The sequence below is a fragment of the Perognathus longimembris genome, chromosome 18 (assembly GCF_023159225.1).
Source record: "Perognathus longimembris pacificus isolate PPM17 chromosome 18, ASM2315922v1, whole genome shotgun sequence".
In the NCBI taxonomy this organism is placed as follows: domain Eukaryota; kingdom Metazoa; phylum Chordata; class Mammalia; order Rodentia; family Heteromyidae; genus Perognathus; species Perognathus longimembris.
In genome coordinates, this window is record NC_063178.1 from 29690442 (window position 1) to 29710794 (window position 20353).

At 42.4% G+C, this 20353-nt stretch overlaps 1 protein-coding gene across 1 annotated transcript in view; it reads right to left on the minus strand.

The window, feature by feature from the left end:
• LOC125366720 (GDNF family receptor alpha-1-like) overlaps positions 1-20353 on the minus strand; it is an 87421-nt gene that overhangs the window by 6474 nt on the left and 60594 nt on the right. Inside the window, exon 7 of the mRNA XM_048367411.1 lies at positions 19546-19727. Within this exon, the coding sequence (XP_048223368.1) occupies positions 19546-19727 (182 nt within the window). The remainder of the gene's footprint in view (positions 1-19545; positions 19728-20353) is intronic.

Genomic DNA, 20353 nt, shown 5'->3' on the forward strand with positions numbered 1-20353 from the left:
GCTTTACTGATTAGAGAAATTTGCTATATTAGGAACCTGTTTGCTTAATGACAGAATACAAGCAATAAACAGAGAAATACACAGGCTGTAAAACATAATCAACTCTGCTCTCCAGCACCCACTACCAGGCTGAATCTATCATTCTTGTCAATACCAGTTTATTAGCATATGGGACTCTCCTGTTGCAGCAGAAATCGAGGACTTTTGCCAGGGAAAACTGCTGCATGAGTTCTTTCCAAAATAATCTAGATGAAAACATCCAAAACTTGAGGAAGCCATTTCTCAATATACATATACATTAATACAACCAGGCATCTCTTACTCACACCTGTAATCACAGCTACTCAAGAGGCTGAGATCTGAGAATTGTGGATCTTTCAAGCAGAAAAGCATGTGAGACTCTTCTTAACCACCAAACACAAGAAAGGAAGCTATGGCTCAAGTGGTAGGGTGACAGCCTGGAGCAAAACAACTAAGAGATAGCAAATCCAGCCCCTGAGATAAAGTTCTTGAATCAGCACTCACATACAAAAATGTTCATTAATCTGATGTTCTCCTTTAAGATAAAACATAGGAAGAAGGGTGTGCATCTAATCTGAAGGTAACCTAATGAAGCAATTGCTCACAATTTACATTTTTCACAATCTGTTTGAATCAAATATGTCTTTCTAGTCTGTAGGTATTGCATGACAAATCTATTAGGTACTTGATAAACCATGTCTGCAAATTAGTCTCTGCACATTGAAAGGAGCCAGACAGAAAGAAGCTACCTGGAAGCAAACAGACACTAAGTCATAGTGAGCTGCATAATGTTCTGGAGCCTTCTACGCTTTTCACATTTATAGATTTTGCTATTGATTTTGGGAGAGCCAGAGAGGTTTTATTGCTGATATGGTTACAAGCAGTTGGCCAACCTTCCTCAAGTCCCTGCCTCTGTCTGTTTTGAAACTCACCTTCCTGGTGATTTTCTTTTCCTACAAACTTGGTAACAACTGTTTGCCATAAAGTCAGCTGTGTAAAACAAGTGAACACATAAATAAGGCCTGCTCACAGCCCCTGGACCTTCTTGTTGGTCTTCTATAACCTGTGTTCTGTCGGCAAGCTATATTCTTTCAAGCTGAATTCTTCCAGAAGGAAATAAGTGGCTGAGAGGAGAGTCCGGGTGAGCTGGTAGCATCTTTCCAATAAGGATTCAGAGGTAGCTTTTCTACCAATGAGCCTAGGACTGATAGGTCTGCTCTACTTCCTTCTCTCCAAAAGATTTGGTCTGTGTCTCCTGAATATCAGTCAAAAGTTCTGATTACTATAAGCTCTAAGAAGGCCTTGTAAAGTTTCTTTACTCAGGGTCTTGTAAAGGTTCACCAGAAATCCCTGGGGAGAACAAGTTTAGTCAAGCTGGGCAAGCCTAGAATGGCCTTTAGATGGGTTGGGAAAGGCTGTTGAGGCCAGTGATGGAGTTTTCTCACCAGTAACCATCATGCCCCAGATCATGGTCTGGCTGTATAGACGAGGCCTCCACCAATGGATTCACAGCGAGCAAATTTAAGGCCAGACTGGGTTGTGCGTGTGGGTGGGGATCATCACCTTCAATGAGACATAGAAGCATGCTCTAAAACATAGAAGGTCTTGCTTGGGTCCAGGCATCTGCAAGGGTAGTAAGAGTTTAATTGTGCTATTTGGCTTATCTCATTGCTAAAGCCTAAAGCAGAAACCCAGAAGATCTCTGTAGATGGAGTCCATCATACCTATGTGGTCAATTGAGAAATGTAGTGTAAGGAAAATATGAACATTTGCAAAAGGCCCATTTGTATAAAATTCTAATTTAAAATCAAAATGTCTCTCATTTATTGATTTCTTGATACATGACACCAAGTTGCCTTTTTGTAAATGAAAGAAACCACTTATGAGAGTTCTCAGGCTTTTGTTACAAAAGAAAAGCTAAGAATTGCAATATGCCCATCTCACTTTGGATTTACTAAAAAATATGAATGTGAAATGTTAGCTTCTATTGTTGATGATCCTCTTGTATCCCCTTCATGTGGTTGTACCTGCACTATCACTGTATGTTATCTGAGTACATTGGAAACTGTATATACTGGTATTAGAACTAGGAAAGTGAAAGGGAATACCAAAAGCGAGAGACACAGGATAAAAAGACAAATGACTACAAAAGCAATACTTGCAAAACGGTTTGGTGTAAACCAACTGAACAATTAATGGGGGGAGAGGGAAAGAAGGAGGGGGAGTGAGGAATGAGGGAGGATGTAACAAACAGTACAAGAAATGTATCCAAAGCCTAATGTATGAAACTGTAACCTCTCCGTACATCACTTTGACAATAAAAAAAAAAAATATCTGTGGCATTTGTCTGATGCCCCGAGAGGAATCCTACGTAATTCTTTCTACATCTTTCTTTTTTTTTCTTCTTATTTATTGTCCAAGTGATGTACGAAGAGGTTACAGTTTCATACATTAGGCTTTGGATACATTTCTTGTACTGTTTGTTACCTCCTCCCTCATTCCCCCCTCTCCCTCCCTCTTTCCCTCTTCCCCCATTAGTTGTTCAGTTGGTTTGCACCAAACCATTTTGCAAGTATTGCTTTTGTAGTCATTTGTCTTTTTATCCTGTGTCTCTCGCTTTTGGTATTCCCTTTCACTTTCCTAGTTTCAATACCAGTATATACAGTTTTCAATGTACTCAGATAACATACAGTGATAGTGCAGGTACAACCACATGAAGGGGATACAAGAAGATCATCAACAATAGAAGCAACGGTTTCACTTGGCATGTTGAAAGTAATTACAACAGTGAAACATCTTTCTTTTAAAGTTATCTTGCATATAACAAATGCAAAGGTACTGTCTAAAAGAATATGCTTTTGTTGAAGTCTTCAACTTAGTTTTAATTGAAACAATTACTTTTTTGTGTGTGTTCCTGTCATGCACATACTGTGATGCAATCACAATACTAATAAAACTATCACAGAAAGGTCACGTGCTGGTGGCAATCCTAGATACTCCGGAGGCTGAGATATGAGGATTATGGTTTAAAACCAGCCCAGAAAATAAAGCCCATAAGACTGTTAATCAAAAGTAAGAAGCAGGGGCTGAGACTGTGGCCTAGTGACAGCATGCATGAAGACGTGGGTTCTATTCCTCAGCACCACAAACATCAAAAGCCAGAAAGCAATGTGGCTCATGTCGTAGAGTTCTAGCCTTGAACAAAAAGAAGCCAGGGAAAATACTAGGGCCCTGAGTTCAAGCTCCATGACAGGCAAAAAATAATTCCCAAAAAGTCAGAGGAAGAGCTGTGGTTCAATGGTACAGCACCTGTCTTGAATTGGAAAGCTAAGGAAAAGTGCCTAGACCCAGAGTACAAGCCGTAGTACTGGCACAGAAGAAGAAGGAAGAAGAGCAGGAGCAGGAGACAGAAGTAGGAGGTTTGGGAACCCACACTCTCAGCTTGGTAGGTGTATGTCAGAGAGAACAAATGGCCTAGGTGGGCAGAACAAGGGATGTTCCCCGTTTGAGGATTCATGGGCCCTTAAGCATTGGGTTTGCAGAATGGACTGCTTCTGCTACAAATTAGGATTTCTTCTTGGTATTGGTTTGGTTGATACAGTAAGTTAAAATGAACATAGGCTAGGAAGGTTCTATACTTTGGTTTTCAACCATTGTTATGATTCTAATTATTCCTACCCTACTGTGTAAATTATAGAGTGTTTGTGAGAATCAAGTTTGGTTCTCTAGAAGGAAGTCTTTTGAAGATTCAAAGTTTCTGCTGACAATGTCTTAGCCTCTGTTTGGTCTCTGTTGGGTCAGGTGGAAAAAAAAGCAAACTCTCATGTTTAAATAAACAGCACAATGGTCTAAAGGCAAGGAGGGGGCCCCCAAATGAGACATTTGTTTTCCCAAAATGTTCAGTTGGAAATGCAAATGTGCTAGAGCAACAGAAAAGATTCATTGTGATCCCTGATGAAAAGTGCAGGAAGCCTATCTCATCAGACACACATCCCCCTCACTATCACATAATATTTATTAAGCTTCTCATTCCCCCGTTCATTTATGTGCAACTGAGTATAGCCTCATAATGGCTCTGTGACTTATGGTGGTAACTAAGATTTGATAAAAGAAAAAAAATATCCACTGCCTGGAGACAAAACAGGCCAGGGATTTTGTTCTCTCTCTGGTTTAAGGGAGGAACACTGTCAGTGTTGTATAAAACAAGGACACAATCTGTTTTTTCAAGCAAGGGTTTTCTTCTGAATGACTGTCCCCTTTATACACAGGGGTACAAGGAGATTGTGACTTGTTTTGAGGTGTGATGTGGCTAATCTCTTTGACTTAGAGCCCATGTACAACTGCCACACAGCAGACCCACATACATTATCCCACACATCCTTAACCCAGCCCTCAGCAGTTGTTGTTCTTGCTATCTTGTACCCTGCTGATAGCTAAGGATGGCTCTGAGAAGCACAGTTTTTTACAAAAGCCTGGAGTCCCACAGCCAGCATGAACAGAGCTTACTCATGCAGACCAGAATCATTGAATTGCTTACAAGGGGCCCCATGCTAAAGGGAACCTCCGGGGACTCACTCTAGACAAGAGGAGCAATTCCTACAAAGGCCACTCTTGTTAGTAGCCAGTAGGACCAGCCAGGCCATGTGGCAGCTGCTATCCTGAGAGCTGGGAAGGTGGGTACCTTACCTCATAGCCAAGGCCCCTGCCAATGAGGGGCAGGCAGGGAACAACCACTGTGGTGGACAACTCCCTAGTGACCTGCCCAGTGTCTACCATCTTGGTTTCTCTCCTAGATATTTTCATCTGTGCTATGGCCCTGCTACGGTCGGAAATATGATAGGCAGAGATTAATGAAGCTCTTGCTTGCTTGAATTTTTACCTCAAAAGAGAAGCAGGGCCATTTTCCTTCATATACCTGAGTCCCAGCACAAGGCAGGTTATTCAGGGAAGGCACAGTTAGTTAGAAGTCCTAGGGATAAAAGGTCAACAGGGAATATAAGACATTGGACTTATTTATAACATGTGATCTAAGTGTGCTCAGAGGTATTCTCAAAGGTTACCAGAACAAGAGAGCATATTTATAACCAAGATGAGACAGATATTCTATTCCTTTTTTTATTAAGCATGTTTATTACCAGCAATTGGGTTAAACAATCATCTAACGGCTGAATTACTTGTCTTTTCATGGGTTAGCCTCATTGTCCTCTGGACCACAGATGCACATGGCCAAATGGCACTTTCTAGAATATAGTGGAAGGGCCAGTTTTCCCATCCCCACTCTGAAGCTATTCTTAGTTGTTGTTGTTTTCAGAAAAGTGATAAATAAAAGGGTGCTAAGCAAAAGACTTCATAAATGGGTTATCATAGATAAACAGTTCAAGTGAAGTCCAGCTTCTGAAAGAGAACACATCGATATGACAAACGAAACTCATTTACCAGAGGAAGCTTGGGGTATAGGTTACCAAATGTACCTCATAGCAAAGGCTGTGCTGACCTACCTCAAGCAACAAAAACTACCAGGAAAATAAAACAGTGGTAGAAAATACTCTGCTAGAGTTGTTTTTTAATTCATTTAAATATAACAAGCCTTCTAGGGAATAATATTTACCATTCCCACAAGACAGATGACAACGCAAGGATCATAAGGATGAAAGGATTTTTATTCTTAGTTTTCAGGAAGATCTGAATTTCCTTGTAGCAATAAACCTGGTCTTTCAGTATCTTCTTCTTCTAAGACAGCTGCTATGTACTACAACCTAACTTCTTTTAAAAAAATACAACTTTGAGCACTGATCATCTCACTGTTAGCTGGCTATCCCCATCATCCCTTGTCAATCACTGGCACACTCTCAGTTGTATTTTGCTTGAGCTAAATTAGCACATTTCAGTTTAAGGTCAAATGAATGGTAGCATTTCTGCCACTCTCCACAGGAACACAGAATCAAAAATCACAACCTTTCACCCCACTTGCAATACTGTAGAGTAATGAGTTACATACTATAAGTCCTTGAACTCTACCCCTAGAAAAAAAGAGCCTTGCCAGCCACAGAATTCTTCCTCTAGTGGGTGCCATTTCTGTGAAACAAAGTTCTGAGCCACAGCTGGTCTGCCTTCTGAACACCCAGAAATTCAGGTCTAAATTCCCAAGTATGTTCCATGACACCTTGTGACTGTAATATGCTGAGGGGCAGAAGACCCTCCCCAAGTTGGGGTGATTGCCACACCCCAATGCGGAAGCAATAGGAGATCCCGCCCCACAGTTGAGGGGACTGGAATCTCCACCCAGCGACTGCAGGTGGGGCAGTGGATTTAAAAAAAAAGTCAGGACTTCTGGAAGAGGGGAGAGAAAGGAGGAAGGAGGCGAAGAAGGAGCCCGAGTATGGACCAACATCAAGGGGAGGGCTGGAGTCCAGAAGAGCAGTACAGAGGGCCTGAGTCCTGACTGGCAGCTAGGAGAGGGGCTAAGTCAAGCCAGTGGGAGGAGCAGAGCAGATCCCAGTTGGAGGAAGACCAGAGCAGAGCCAAGCCAGTCGCAGTTGTGGAGCCGGAGTCCAGGTTTTAGGGTAAAGTTTCTTTGTAAATAAATCCCTTCCCACCTATAGTTGTGCCTCCGTGGATTATTCTTGCTCACAGGATATACCAGTGACACCTCTAGCCCAGGACCATCTTTCTTATTGACCTTACTTTTCAGATAATATATACCCTTAGTGAAATTCACAAATGTAAGATCATAAACTGTCATCCCGATGGACAACACAAGATGGTGTCTTATCTTCTATGCTGTGCTCTAACATGTTTATTACTCATAATGAGAGCACATAATTAAATTACAATGTAATATTCCCCAGTTTGTTACTCATTTCACAGAATGGCAGAGGATGAGCTACTTGGAGGCAATAATAAGAGGCTGCATTCGAGTCAGGAGCTGGAGTTGAGGTGTGTGATCAAGGTCCTCTCTGTAAAAAGAAACCCATTCTCAAGAGAGGACAGATTCTCTTCCTCTTCTGTTGATGCTCCTCTAGCCCAGCTAGTCAGCAAACAGGTTTATTCTATTTGTAGGACATTAGGTATGAAGAGTCAAAAAATTTGTGACTTGAGGGCTACTGTACTTTGTGAGCTTAATTTGGAGAGCTATATGGCTATATTGTAGTTGAGAAAAATAGATACCAGAACCTGCCACAGTTGAAAAGGGGACCTTGTTAGCATTTCCTTAGCCTCAGGTCCTCAGCTCCTCCCACTAGCCCCCAGATCCACCCATCCCTAATGAACCACTCCTACTCACTACCTACCTACTTCCTCTTTACCCCCAGAGAGAGAAGCTGCCACCTGGATAAAGTGCAGACACCATGTAGCTCCCTCTCCGGAGGGAATTATGGCCACACTAATAAACCTCCTTATTAAACTTCTCCTGTCTGCAACTATCTCTGTATGGTCTCCTGGAATGGCCGGGACATATCTTTAAGACATCTGGGTTCATTGAGGGTGTGCAATATATTTTGAGAAAAGCTATTTTTCTAACTCATTAAATTGTTTTTTTTTTTAAAGAACTTTCTATTCTCTTTCATTTGGACAATTATGAAACCATAAAGTAGAATCCTACAATTGTAAAATTGTAATTTGGAAATTTTACAGGCGAGTTATACTTTGCTGTATTATTAGCTACACCGAAGATGCTCAAGCACATTACAACTTTGTAAATGAATTATAAAGACTTTCCTGCTGATAAAATAATCCTAAATTACAGTATTATGTAGCCTCACAATACATTGTGCCAAAGTTTGTTACAAGGCAAACAAACCAATCACAAATCATTACTTGAATTAAATGTGGATAAGCCCCACAATCCGGTAACAGCTGCTTAACAGAGGTAGCCTAACACCCGGCACCAGCTGGCTGACTGAGACAGCTTGTCTTCCACTGCAGGTGTCTTTCCTCATGTGCTTTCTCCCACAGAACCAATCACAGATCAGGGCCTCCTGGTTTTAAAGACAGCACAAGTGACACTTGGTAGGACTGCAAGCATTAAGAGAAGGATGACAATAATAGCGATTCTTCCACTTGTCTTTACGTAAGTTTTTTTTTTTTTATTAATGTCAACTGTTCAGTTTCTGGGCACTTGCCACTTAGAAATATGATACCTTTAATGTAGACAACATACATATATACCTACTATGAAGCTTTGTCCCCAAGATTCATTTCCTATTTTCCTTATTTTTTTGGTACCAGTTACAGTCTGCGTGCCTCCACAGCTCTTTGAATTACAGACACGATTGAAAATGAATGTATTTTGGCATGCTGGACTCTATGTGTGTCCTAATTGAGTAATACCCAGTTTTGATATCTAAATTCAAGCAGTCTCTTGGCTGAAGGGTTTGAAAACACTTTATAAGCAGTTATTTCAAAAAAAGAGAAAAGTGTTTTTCAGACAGCCTCTTTCCTCGCAGGGCTTGTGTGGGAGGATTCTGGGATTCAGCTTTTCCTCTGAGATCATCTGCTGGCAACTGCAAGTGAAAAGACTGAATCCAAGGAGGCCAAGGCAGTCTCCATGCCGGGCATATCTGAGGCCATGGCACAGGTTTGGGGGTCACCTGGGAAAGAGTACTTGGGGAGAAATAAACTCTCTGTGAGCAGAGCATTACACAAAGGAAATGGTAGCCAAGATGGGGAATTTTCTTCATAATACAAAAACAACAGCGAGTGTTGGAAAACACCATTTCTGCTAAAATTACATAGAAATACTGGAAATCTCCTAACTAAGCTACATTGCCATCAATACCACACAGCCCCAAGACTATTGTCTTAAACCAATGGTCCAGCAAAGTATCATGTAGCCACTGTGACTTGGATTCAGTGCATGTGTTAAGAGCTCACCATTGTCATGTCTGGAGCTGGCCTTAGAAGCCCCCTTAGTCACACTGGACCTGAGGCTCTCCTACCCTCCCCACTACAACTTGCTACAAGCCTTGACAAGCCACTGGGTCATGGGAGCAGTGTCTTCTTTGTTCCCTGCAAAGTGTCCTTGGAGCCTTCCAGGGCACTAACCTGGGGTGCTGGAGGGATACAAGCATCCCTCAGAAGGAGGTGACAGTGTGAAGCCCAGCAGGCCATGGATTTCTTTTTGTCCCTGAATGATGAAAAGTCTCAAGGGCCTAAGTTAACAGCACCTACAGTGCCATCCAGAGGTACTTCTCAGGCACAGCAGAGTGCCTTGGGAAAAGTTATAATGTCCTGGGAGGCAGGGAGTGGTTAGTGTTAGGGACTGAATGTTTGCATGTCATCCCCTGGTTCCTCTGTTGTCACTGTATTACCCAATGTGAAAACATTAGGAGGTTGGGTTTCTGGGAAGTGATTAGATTGAGGAGCTCCTAAGAGCCTCAAGATGGATCTATACCCAGCCATAGAGCTCTTCCCTTCGTCCATGACAGCTACAGCAAGAAGTCAGCCTTTGACAACCTCACTAGAAACTCAAATCTGCTTGCATCTTGATCATAGGCTTCCCACCCTCTAGAACCAAGTGAAATAAATTTTGTGACTTGAGCCTCACATGTCATTATGACATCCCACATGGACTGAGATGGGTAGGAATGACAGTGTTCTTACTTTGCTCTTGCCTGCAATACTCAGGGAAGTTTTAGTTGAATGTACCCATCAGTTCTGACCTCTCCTGGTACTCCTTCCCACACAGAGAAGGAAACTGAGGGAAAGGAAAGGGAAGACTGAGCCAGGGCACTTTTGTCTCCCATTAGATATCTAGGAATGTATGCCGCCATTTTAAACTGTAACAAAAGGGCAAATGTGCTACTAGCATCTAGAGAATAGAGTCCAGAGATATTGTTACATATCTCACTGTGGCTCAGGGCAGCCACCAATACCCCTGTCATAATGAACAATTATCCGTACCAAAATTACAACAGTGCCAGCACTAAATAAGCCTAACCCAGGGGAACTGACTTAACTTATAGCATGAGGTCCCTAAATAATCTCATTGAATTTGCCAAGCAAATTCTTCAGCAAAGAATGTCAGGAGAAGCAAATGATTTTGCAGAGAGAAGCTTCTGACTTGAAACTACATGTCACAAGGTTTTATCATTTGCTTCCTTTTGGTGCCTATACTAGAGCTTAAACTCAGAAACTCATACTCTCACTTTGCATGTTTTTGCTCAAGGCTGGCATTCTTAACGCTTGAGCCCCAGCTCCACTTCTGGCTTTTTGATGGTTTCTTGGAGACAAGAGTCTCATGGACTTTTCTGTCCAAGATGGCTTCAAGCTATGATCTTCAGCTCTCAGCCACCTGAATAGCTAAAGTTTACAGGCATGAGTTACCAGCCCTTGGTATATGATTTTTTCTTATCTGCTCTATCGCTGCAAAAATCAGTGGGTCACCAATACCATAAGTTCCTCTGGGAAATAAGGCTCATAAATGATGTGTGACTCCACCTGGCCCCTGTGATCACTAATGTGTTACTGAAGGGGAGGCAAAGTGGCCAGGGATCTCCAGTGTTAACAGTCCCCTACACTCATTTACAAATGGCAAAGACTAGCATATTCCCAACTCTAAGCGTGCCTTACATACAAAAATATGGTTGATCCTCATAGTACTGCAGAAGATTCTTCCCCCACCATCTGTTACTACCATCACCTTACAGATGAGGAAACTGAGATACTGAAATTAAGTAATTTTCTCAGTTTCATGCTTAATAAGTGATGTGAGCCCATGCTCAAAATTTCAGTTCCAGCTTCCTTACAAGAATTTCCACATGTTTGCCCATGATTAAAATTACATTTTAAAACAATCAACTCTGTTGGTGGCTCACACCTATAATCCTAGCTTCTCAGGAGGGTGCAATCTGAGCATTGTAGTTTGAAGCAAGCTCAGGTAGGAAAATCCATCAGAATCTTTATCTTCAATGAACTACCAAGAAAACTGGAAGTGGAACTGTGGCTCAAGTGGTGGAGAGCTATCTTTGAGCAGAAAAAGCTCATGGAGAGTACCCAGTCCCTGAGTTCAAACCCCAGTACTGGCAGAAAAATAAACAAAAAGAACAGTCAATTCTGATAAAAACTATTATGGTATAATAAAAAATTTCACTGGCTTTGTTCCTGTTGCTGGGAGATAATCTCTATGTCCCTGGAATTTTCTGAGTGACAGTGTCTATGTTAATTATGAGCCTATTAGTTCATACCTGAGCTATGAACTAAGGGAATGGAAGGACTCAAGATGGGGCTGGTCACCAGGAGAACCAGGCACAGGTCACAGAGATTGGACTTGGACCTCCAGATGACCTGACCATTAAAGGGTAGAGGGGAAGAACAGAAAATAGTGAATAGTCACATGACTGCTGATTTATTATTATGCCAGTGGTAGAGCAGCCTCTATAAAAACTTTGGGCATGGAAATTGGAGATTCCTAGGCAGTAAACACATTCCTGTGACAAGACAATAAAGCACACAGATCAGGGACTGGGAATATGGCCTAGTGGCAATAGCGATTGCGTCATATACATGAAGCCCTGAGTTCAATTCCCCAGCACCCCATATACAGAAAACGGCCAGAAGTGGCGCTGTGGCTCAAGTGGCAGAGTGCTAGCCTTGAGCAAAAAGAAGCCAGAGACAGTGCTGAGGCCCTGAGTCCAGGCCCCAGGTCTAGCAAAACAAACAAACAAACAAAAAGCACACAGATCCTGTGGAAGGAGAGTAAGTGTTTTGATGAAGGCCCTTTTAGTCTTTGTGTTTGCATCTCTTCATTTACTTGGTTCTGATTTGTATCCTTTATAATCAAGTTGTTGAAATTACATCAGTTTCTTGAGTTATAAGAGTCATTCTAGTGAACTGACCTGAAGAGTTTCTGAAAATACTTGAAATTTGTAACGAAGTGATCAGAACTGCAGGTGGCCTGAGAGGCCTCAGGGCTTAGCAGGCATCTGAGATGAAGGCAGCCTGGTTGGGGAGTCATGTTCCTCCTACCTTTGGTCTGACACTAGCACTGGATACTTAGCATTGGAATTGACTTGTGTTGCAGTTACAAGCCAGATGGATCCAGAACAGACATCATTACTGTTCTTTATGCTAGTTTATGAACCAGTCTGACAGTTTAATCTTCCAAATGTTCAACAAGAATTTAAGGACTGATTTCATCTATAGTGATGTATAATGTTAACCAGAAACAAAATGTTTAAAGTGCTCTCTGATTTAGGTACTACAGTACAGGTATTTAAAGCATATGGACAAGAAATGTTATTTTGCTTTCTCCTGTCTGAATCAAATATCATTTCTTGGGTCTCCAGTCTTAAAAAAATGCAAAAAAATAAGAGGATTGAACTCCAAGGGTTATTATAATCTTACTCAGAGGAAATGCAGTATTCACATTACTTTATTCATTCAAAACCATAAAAGGCAGAAGTGATAAAAGTTAGTAAGGCAAATTGTTCTGGGACCTCTTTTAGGATTAGGTTGTTCACAGTATGCCTCAAACTGGGACTTGAGAACTACTTGATTTTAGATAGCATACAAATACATTTTATTGTTAATTTTATTTTATATTTATTTTCCTGTTGGTACTAGGGCTTGAACTCAGGGTCTGGGCTCTATTACTGTGCCTCTTTTTGCTCAAGGTTAGTGCTCTACCACTTGAGCACTTCCAGCATTTTCTAAATAGTTTATTGGAGATAAGATTCTCAGGAACTTTCTTGCCTGGACTGGCTTTGAAATGTGATCCTCAGATCTCACCTCCTGAGTAGCTAGGATTAAGGGCATGAGCTTGACTTTTATGGAACATGAGCACATGGAGCCAATGACGTCTATGTTGTTCACAGCTTCAGATGAGTTTTTATAAGTAGGATTTTAAAAGTGATTATCAAGTACATACTAGTATCAATGGAATGTTGGTTGTAGGAAGACAAGAAAGACTTGGGCTTTACACCTAAGAGGCAGAACTGCTTCCAAAACACTGTCTTTTCTTCAATAAGAGCATTTCTCATTAACAATTGTGTCTTCTGCTTCTAATGGCAGCACTGCCTTGAGATGCAGCAAGATCCCTGACAGACAGCCTACTGGGGCCCAAGCTAGATGGCATTAGACTTGTGTTGCAGCTCCAAAAAGCAGAGTGTCAGTAAGACGCTCCCAAGAGACGTCTTCTGGGCACACAGAGATGGAATTCGAAGCAGTTATAATCCCTCAGAACCTGGCCCTTTCTTTACTACCTTTGGTTTTCCTTCCTTCCAGTCCTGGAGTCCAAAAAGTCCACAACCATTCCCCTCCTACAGGACTTCCTACAATGACATCTAACAGCTAGCAAGCTAACACTCGATTCATAGCCTTCTTTAAAATTAAGAAAATCAAACTAAGAGAGCTTCCTCTGTCTTCCATCCTCTGTTGTCGTGGGGACAGCTCCTCCTTTGTAGTGGCATCTGTGTAAGACAAGACTGTAGCCGCTGTCCAAGGGCCAAGGGTTGGCCTTTGTTTACTTGTCTTCTTCTTTAATCCACGTAGGAAATCAAAATGTGAGTGGTTTAGAGCACAGAAGAGATTAAAATAATGGTCCAAATTACAGGATGATGGGTTGATCCAGGATTCTCAGTCAGGCCCAACTAAGTCCATAGTTCTGTCTCTTCCTAGCAAACAAACTCCTACGCTGTCCACACAGGTTAAAAACAAGGCAACTTCTACCTTTCTAGAAGATGTAGAGCAAGCACCTCAGGGATAGAAATAAACTCCTCCCACTCACTGCCCCAAGGATGTTGTTCCATCAGGCACTAGTGCAACCCTCCCCCCCACCCTGCACCCCCACACCCTGGCCTCCCTCACACAAGAGCCTCTTCTCCAATGGAAGATTAACAGGATGACAAAGCACCCTATTGCTTTGCAAGCATAAACTGCAAGAAAAACATTTAGAATACTGATTAAGTGTTTCATGCTCAAAGATTTAAGTTTGCCTCTTGTATTTCCAGGATTAAATGACATAATGGGGTCAGTCTGCTGGAACAAATGATTTACAGAACAACCACTGGCAACTTTCCTGTGAAAAGGCAACAGTTAGAATTTTCCCTTGGTCACCCACCTACAGAGTCCTGCATATTTAGCAGGGTTGGGTAATCATCTTCTTGCTACCTTTAGACTCTGGTGATTGGGCTCCCAAGAAGAATTTTAAAATCATCTCTGCAGTGGTCAGTCCTATGTGGAATAAATGGACATTATATATTTGGGTGCTATGAAGTACTGTGGCTGGGACCATGACTTCCCTCCACTCCTCTTGTCCACCTGGAAACTCTGGCATCCACAAGGGCCATGCCGAAAGTATAGGCTGAACTCTGTTCTGCTATGAGAAGGAAAGGAGTTGGGGTTTTGTTAGGAGATCAGGAGGTGTGGACCTAGGGTCACCTCTGGTGAATGCTTCAGGTTCTCTGCACCCACCCCTCCCAGGCCCACAGAAAGACCATGGTGTCCCTGCTACAAAATCCTCAGAGCTCCTGTGGTCTGACCACTGGAGACAATGATGGGTCTGCCTTGGGTGGAGACAGGAGAGTTAATCACCATTGCTCATGTGGGAAGAAAGCATTCCTATGCGGGCTGTCCATGTGGACCTTGTGCACATCTCTGTTACAACTGAGCGGGCAGCTCTGCGGGTCCCATTCTAGGATGCTGCTTCCAAAGTCCCATAAGGAAGAAAGAAAATCTAAATGTGGGATTCTCACCTGCTGTCCTCCATGTCTCACCCAAATGTGTATTTTATTTGGACACACACACACAGTATATCACACCTACACACACCCTAACCCTGGCTTGAACAGTTCACTAGAGCTTCTGTCAAGTGCCCCTTGCAATCCTACTAGCCCTGGTCCTGCATGAATGCCCTGTGTGACCTGTACATAACTTTCAAGGGAAAAGGGGTGTAGGCCTTTAAATTGTCTCAGGACTTCTAAGCTTATTCCCAAGACTCCAGGGCCCAGCTTGTAATTCCAGTTCACCCTACAGTTAGCTTTCTGGAACTCTCAGATCTGAGGATTCAATCCATTTTGGATGGATAATATGTACAAAAACCTGTCTGTAGTGAACATGGACAGATTCTTTCTTATCAGTGTTCCCTGAACAATCCAGTATAATAACTATCTATAGAACATTTACACATCTTTTGGTATTTTAGGTCATTTACACATGATTTAAAGAATACAGGAAGATATGCATGGCTCCTATGCAAATACTCTGCCATTTTATATAATAAACTTGAAATCTATGGATTTCAGCATTCTTCTGAGTTCTGGAGCCAGACACCCTGGGACATATGAATGTCCGCACTCAATATGGAACTCAGAGGTCCTCAAATAACACATTAAGAGGACATTATCTTAAGTCACCCAAGTGAAACACTGTCCAGGCATGCAAAATAGAAACTTTCTCAACACTTATTTACATCTCCAAACATATTTACTTTAAACAAGTGACAAGTACAGTGCATTTGATTTCAGTATCTTGGGCTTTTCCAGTTACCAGGCCACTCAAATGTACAGATGATGAAGTAATTGGTAGAATTATTAGGGTTTTTTTGGTGTGTGTGTGTGTGTGTGTGTGTGTGTGTGTGTGTGTGTGTGTGTGACTGCCTTGTACATGTCAAAGGTATATGCCAACAATAGCACAGCCTGCATCACACTTGTTACCAATATGATAGCCAATTATTTCTGACATAGGACCCTGGTTGGATACTCAAACCCTGCATTTTATCACCTGAGGGGAGGGTAGCACTTGGACATTTCCATGACATTTTATGCTAATCAATCAACTTCCTTATTTTAAAGCAGAGTTTCACAGGAGTCACGATGAACCCCATGATGACTAGAGACCAGAAACCATCCATTCCCTAAGCAGATCTGCCAAGGATTTGCTGGTAATACAACTTCCAAGTAGCTTTGAAATTGTTTCTTCTATTTCTTCCCTTCCAATGGGGGAAGGGGGTGGGGATCTAACCAAATGTGAAGACAAGAGACTTCAGCCCCCAGAGGTTTCTCCTATTATAGAATACTTAAAAAATATTTACAAGAGGGAACTTCTCATGGGAAGTGAACTTTAAGGTTGCCAAAGACCTTGACTGTCCAGCTCTGTTTCCCATGGATTCCAGGTTGATTTAGTTATCCTATTCTAGGTGGTGGGGACAAACATCATCCTAAGATATTTCTGGGACCCCAGCAAATAGTAATTCATCTGGAGTCAGAATGAGCCTACTGGGAGCCCCGAGTCAAGCCAAAGTCCTAAATCAGACAGAGACCAGGTTCACAGGGTGGAGGCCCTTCATTGCACTGTCAGCTCCTGTCCTGTGGCCTCAAATGACCCTTTAGACCATTCTTCATTCAGGTCACCTTAAAAGGGCATCAAGCTGCAAAAAGTTCTACTGGTAAACTTTCAGTCTTCCTCCCATACTGTCTTCTAGATCTGGGGACTGAAGCTCAGAGTAAAGTGTGAATTTTGTATTTGTCCTTCTCACTTATATCCATGACCACTGGGAAGAATTATAGCAGTACGTTCTCTCAAATCTAGTTGCTTCCTTCCTCCTTCTTTATTCTTTATTTCCTCCTTGCCCTCCACTGCTAACAGAAAGAGTGAACCTTAGTTGCCCAAAGGTTATAAAACAAAGCCAAAGTGCATTTGCCATGGGACCAGGCTCTCAAGGATGTATTGGATGATTTGTGATTCTATTAAGTCAGTAACCTCTTTCTGGCTCAGTTTCCTCAATTGTAAAAGGGAAGAATGTCTGCCACACCTGATTCATGTGGCTACTATGAAGGAAGAGAAGGCAATGTTTCAAAGATTCAGATACACTGTTCACCTGCCAATGCTCACTGCTGCCAGTGCGACCCAGCACACCTCAGCTCCTGCTCCTAAACAAGGCCCAGCACCACACTATCCAGCATTGCATAGAGACGATATGGAAAATCATAACAGGCGGGGCAACACAGGGGATGTTTAAAAATGTCATTTTGGAGAGCTCACTCTGCCCCATTTGAGCCTGCTCTTAACAGCTAGGCTATACTCACACTTTGTGCATGGGGAAGCTGAGAGTCTAAGAGATAAGCCTCGTTGCACAAGCCACCACAGTGATGAAAATAAGAGCAAGATCTGATTAAGGAATGGCTGCTAGGCTCAGGACAAATATAGACTTAAACAGGTAGAAGCCTTAGGAGTCAAGGAAGGACCTGTCAAAGTCTGGAATCTTCCAAGGAGCCACATGTTATTCAGTTAGCTTCAAAGTACATCAGAGAGAGCAGATGTGTGGCCACCATTATTCCTGGCCAGTCTCATCCCTCCATGCAGCTCTGCTGAGAGCTCCTATCACGAACAAGAGCTGATGAAAACCTTGGTTTCTTGGGGAATAGAGCACTTGTGTTCTCCAGTATCCCTAGAACAACCATGCAGTGGTACAGAATCTTCCTGGCAGGGTAGGATGGCGGGACAGAGTCATGTTGGAAGCAATGGACTGGTTGTAGGCCAAGGCAAACCCTGTACCACAGGAGCCCAAGTTAGGATATCTGTGATGAAGGTGACATGAGCTGAGAGGCAGGGAACACATCCTGTGATTGGCAGATTCCTGTCCACTCACAGGCAGAAACTTGTAATGTATTGTTTTCAATGATGACTAATCAGAGATGTCACCTGTGAACCATTGCGTGATTATTCAGAACTATGGGAAAGTTACATCTTGCCAACTATAGTTTGAGTTTGCAGATGAGTAAAGCTGTGCTGTAGTTCTCAAGTCTCATCTCTAGCTACTTCCAAAAGCCAGCAAGTAGGGATTTAATAAACAAGTTGAAGGGAGCCTCACCTGCCACCTTGTATGTATATGGATGTGTCCATAAAGACACTGGTTGTACTGGGTAGATATCACCTTTCTTACTGGTCAGAGACCACATCTGGCCCATCATTACCTTGTAATTACAAGGCTTTATCCATCATCTGTTCATTGTTTTTACCATCTAAAGAGGTCACAGAGAACTGACCTAAGAGGAATGATCAAAACCCCAGGAAGGTGAAGTAGGGTTAGAACCCCAACCAGAGATGAATTAAAGTCCCTGTCTGACCGTATGTCTACTTCCACCATGTCTGAGTCACTTTCCTTTTTGGAAACTCAGGGCCCTGCTTCAGGCTAGGGCACATAGATAACACATGATCATTCCTTAAGCTACTCTCTACCTCAGACCTTCTCTTCAGGGTCCTTTGGAGATGGTGAAGGCTCCTGAAAGGCTCCTGAAGAACATCAGGTTGCATCTGAGTAATGTGGTTTCCTCTCTTCTTTCTCCTTAGTGTTTTGTGTGAGTGAGTGTCTCTGGAACTGTGTATTGGGATGGAGATGTGGGAGGACTGAGGGCAAAGACAAAAAAGTAGATGAAGGACATATGAGACAATAAGAAAAAGGGAGTCACGTGGACTGAGATAATAACAAGGAAATCAGAAGTAGGGAAACCCTCCTTTTGCTTTCTGCGGAATAACGTGAGTTGTAGATCAAGATGGCATATGGAAAAGAGGGCTTCTGGTAAGAATTCCAGGAGCCTGATCATTAGCCAGTAGGGCGAAAGGGAGAACACAGTCCTTGCATAAGTGTGAGGTCAAAGCACAGGGCTGGACACACAGGTGATGGAAACATCCTTTTCCCTACCATGGAAGGAGACAGAAGTGTCTACGTGGTCACCACTGGGCCGTAAATACAGTATGAGCCATGGAAACAACGAGGCTATGCCATAGTAACAGCACTCTCCCCCAAAACAATAATATCTACACAGGTAAAGTCAGTGAGAATCCTCTGTGAGCATACCAATTATGTCTGACCAAATAGTTGAGCATTCACTACTATGAAAAAATCAATACAAGGCAGATTAAACAAACATTTTGCTTTTAACTAAAGGTAAAAAATAATGCACCCATCATAGTTCTGCCCTTGCAGATCTTAATGAACCCCAAAGAAATTTCTAGGTTGCGTTCATATGTGAGATTTTGTAGAGCAGCACATAGCATCTTGTCTCTGGCTGCTGGATACATTTACTTTTGCTTCCTGAAGAACCAACTCCTCCGAGACTCCACAGAAGACCCAGCCACGGCTGACTCTGCTTTACACCAGAGACAGTCAAACTTTCCAGGTGATGTGGTAGTAACTGTGATGGTGACAAACTGACAACTCTTTCCTTTTCAAGAAGCTACTGCTTTGTAGAGAACCTGGAATCAGCAACACACATGAACAGTCAACCCAACTCTATCTCACAAACAAGGACCTGTAGGGGTCCACTTTCCTAGAACTCTCACCTTATAGACCTGGATGTAGGATCCCTTGACCAAAGCTCCATCCTTAGTAAATGCAGGGTCAGTGCTTTGTCCATTTGTCTCTCCAGTCTATGACATGTCACACTCTACATTTATTATGTTTAAAATGCAGCTTCCATATTCAAGTCCCAATAACATTTCATTATCTCGGAGCGCATTTCATTAAAGAAATCCTTGAGTCCCCTTTAACAGTGAGCTGCAACAGAAAATCTAGACCCCAGTTCTCACCTGCAAATTTGCACAAGGTGATAACACACGTGTGGGGATTTCATTCTCAGTCCCTGCAGGTGCCTGGGGCTTGTTCTTGACTTGAAAGACTGTGGTGGTGGTGGCAGTGGTGGTCTGTACCAGGAAGGCTGGCCGCCACACCGTCATATCAGAGCCATTGCCAAAGGCTTGAATTGCATTTTCTGCAGTAAAACCAGAGAGAATCCAATTTCAAAGTCAAGGAGCAAATGTAACAGGCAGTATACATTCACGTACTCAGAGAGGCACAGTAGACAATCTAATTAGAGCATTGGACTTTGCTGCATAAAACCTATTCATCTGGACACTCTGCTTGTGCTAACCAAGCTTTGGGTTTGGTGCTCAAAAATCAGTTCCATCTAGTTGGGAACCAGTGTCTCACAGCTGTAATCCTAGCTATTCAGGAAGCTGAGATCTGAGGATCGAGGTTCAAAGGCAGCCCAGGTGGGAAAATCCATGAGACTCCTTTCCGTAATTAATCACACAAAGAGCCAGAAGTAGTTCTGTGGCTCAAATGGTAGAGTGCTAGCCAAGAAGCTCAGGGACAGCACTTAGGCCCAGTGTTCAAACCCAAGGACTGGCGAAAATAAAATAAAATAAAATTCAATCATTAATTCCTGAGATGGACACTTGGATATCCTCCAATAAATATTTATTTTGTTTCTATTTATGTCACATGTTTTGAGCAAGGCCCTTGCTCTGCACTGCCCCTTGGTCAACACTTTATAAACTCAGACTTGTTATGTGAGCTTATAGAAAAATTTGTCAAAATTCTATACTAAAAGTAAAT